At 43.4% G+C, this 1847-nt stretch overlaps 1 protein-coding gene across 1 annotated transcript in view; it reads right to left on the reverse strand.

The window, feature by feature from the left end:
• Nucleotides 1-281: 281 nt before the first annotated feature.
• The window catches only part of LOC104079690 (AT-rich interactive domain-containing protein 1B-like), a gene marked incomplete at both ends in the record, with an annotated part of 6348 nt that continues 4782 nt past the window's right edge, over nt 282-1847 (reverse strand). Inside the window, one exon of the mRNA XM_009581813.1 lies at nt 282-491. Coding sequence (XP_009580108.1) covers nt 282-491 — 210 coding nt within the window. The remainder of the gene's footprint in view (nt 492-1847) is intronic.

The raw sequence follows: 1847 nt of genomic DNA on the forward strand, positions 1-1847 counted from the left end.
TGGCCTTTTCCTCTTTTCTTCTCTTAGTGGCATTACTGGATTCCCCTGAACAGGTAACAATTTCATCTGTCTGTAGCAATGGTCAATTTTGATTCGAACTGTAGAGTTTTAGGGCAGTTATGCAGCCCAAAATGAACTCCAGACAAATATTAAAGCATGAAACTCTATTTTCTTCAACAATGTTGTCAGGGCTGAAAATGTAGTGGTGTAACCAGCAGGAAATACTACAGAAAAAAATGCGTATCACCTTTTCAATAGGTTCACTTTCAAGCACTTCTCACCTGTGCTAAACCTCCAATCTCTTTGACGCAGACATAGAGCCTGAACAGGTCCAGGGGCTTCTTGCCCACAGCTGGCAGACTGGCCACGGGCGTGCCCCTCTCCTCCATGAACGTGAGGTACCGATCTACCCACATCTTGCGCTCCGGCTCGTTTCCTAGTTCATAGACTTTTGTGATCTTCTCTCCAGTTGTGGTAGAGGAACTTGATTTCTAAATCGCAAGAAGAAAAAAAAAAGTTGGGGGAAGGGCGGGAGGGGGAGGGAAAAGAAAGTAAGCAACTCACAACACTGAAAAAGAGAAGATGTCAAACAAACTAAAGCTATCACACAACAGTCAGGAATGAAGGCTACTAGTTCAGGCACAAACAGTACATTCTGTCCATATACAGAAAATTCAGCTTTTTAAATAAAGGGCCCAAACTCCCCATTTTCATTATTTCTTTCACTGATCTGAACTTTGGATCCCAGAAGGCAAGTTTCTGATGTTGCCTCATGTCATTTTAAGAAGAGGTAGCTCTCACATAGTGCTTCTCATCCACTTATCTCAAAGTGCTTTGTAAGCAATAATTTGGGTAAAATTAAAACAAGTTTGTCCCACACAAGTTTAGATAATCCTAAAAACAAACCAAATCAACCCTCTCCCCTTTGCCCCCCAAAAGGGGCTAGAAAAACTGAAAGTGTTCCTCCAGAACAGGAATTGCACAAAAGTAGCCTACAGCGTGAATCATGGCAAACTAGTACACCGAGGAGTACTCTCTGTATAGAGTCACAAATGGTTATGCTTTACTACTGCTTCACACCACCGCTGGCCAAAAAGCAAGATGAGCAAGAGTGCTACAGTACAAGGAGACTGGTGGCAATGCTCTTTGTGAACTGCCAATTAGCTGTCTGAGCCAATAATGCTTATGAATAGCTACTACTCTCCTCCTTTGAAAGAGGACAGAAGATAGCCATCTCACATGTCCTACCTTGAAAAGAGAACGTGTATTATGACCTGGGGAAAAGCAGAGATGCACAGCGATCAGAGCTGAACCACCATCAGGAAAAACGAAAGAGGTGGAAAGAGCAGAATTCTTTCTCATGTGGCAGAAGTGCAGGAGTGAACCCGTTTTCCTGCTGCTATTTGAGCTTTACAGCTAATGAAAGCTCACGTTATCTTGATGCCTGTTTCTTCTCTATGTGGAGATGGCGGAAAGCACTGAGGCTGCTACACAAGCTATAACTTCTCACCATATCTTTTCTGTGCAATATAACCCTGTGAGCTGGGCTCTGTGCCATGTGTGGATGGACTACACCCTATCTGAGCTGCCTCTGATCTGACAGCAGAGAGGGGCTGCTGCTACTGCAGGAAGACCCTCCTGCTTGCAGAAGGTGAAGCGATTTGCTCAGCAGTGGAAGATGGGAGTGGTTCAGAATTAAACACAAGAGAAAAGGATTGACATAAAGCTTTGGGAAAGGAGCCATATATATGAAGGGAAACATAGCCTTTCTGTCTGTACAGTAAAATCCTAAACTTGATTGTTGACTGCAGTAGACACTTTTTAAACTCATCTAGTCAATCACTCTT

Source organism: Fulmarus glacialis, unplaced genomic scaffold (assembly GCF_000690835.1).
Source record: "Fulmarus glacialis isolate BGI_N327 unplaced genomic scaffold, ASM69083v1 scaffold50077, whole genome shotgun sequence".
In the NCBI taxonomy this organism is placed as follows: domain Eukaryota; kingdom Metazoa; phylum Chordata; class Aves; order Procellariiformes; family Procellariidae; genus Fulmarus; species Fulmarus glacialis.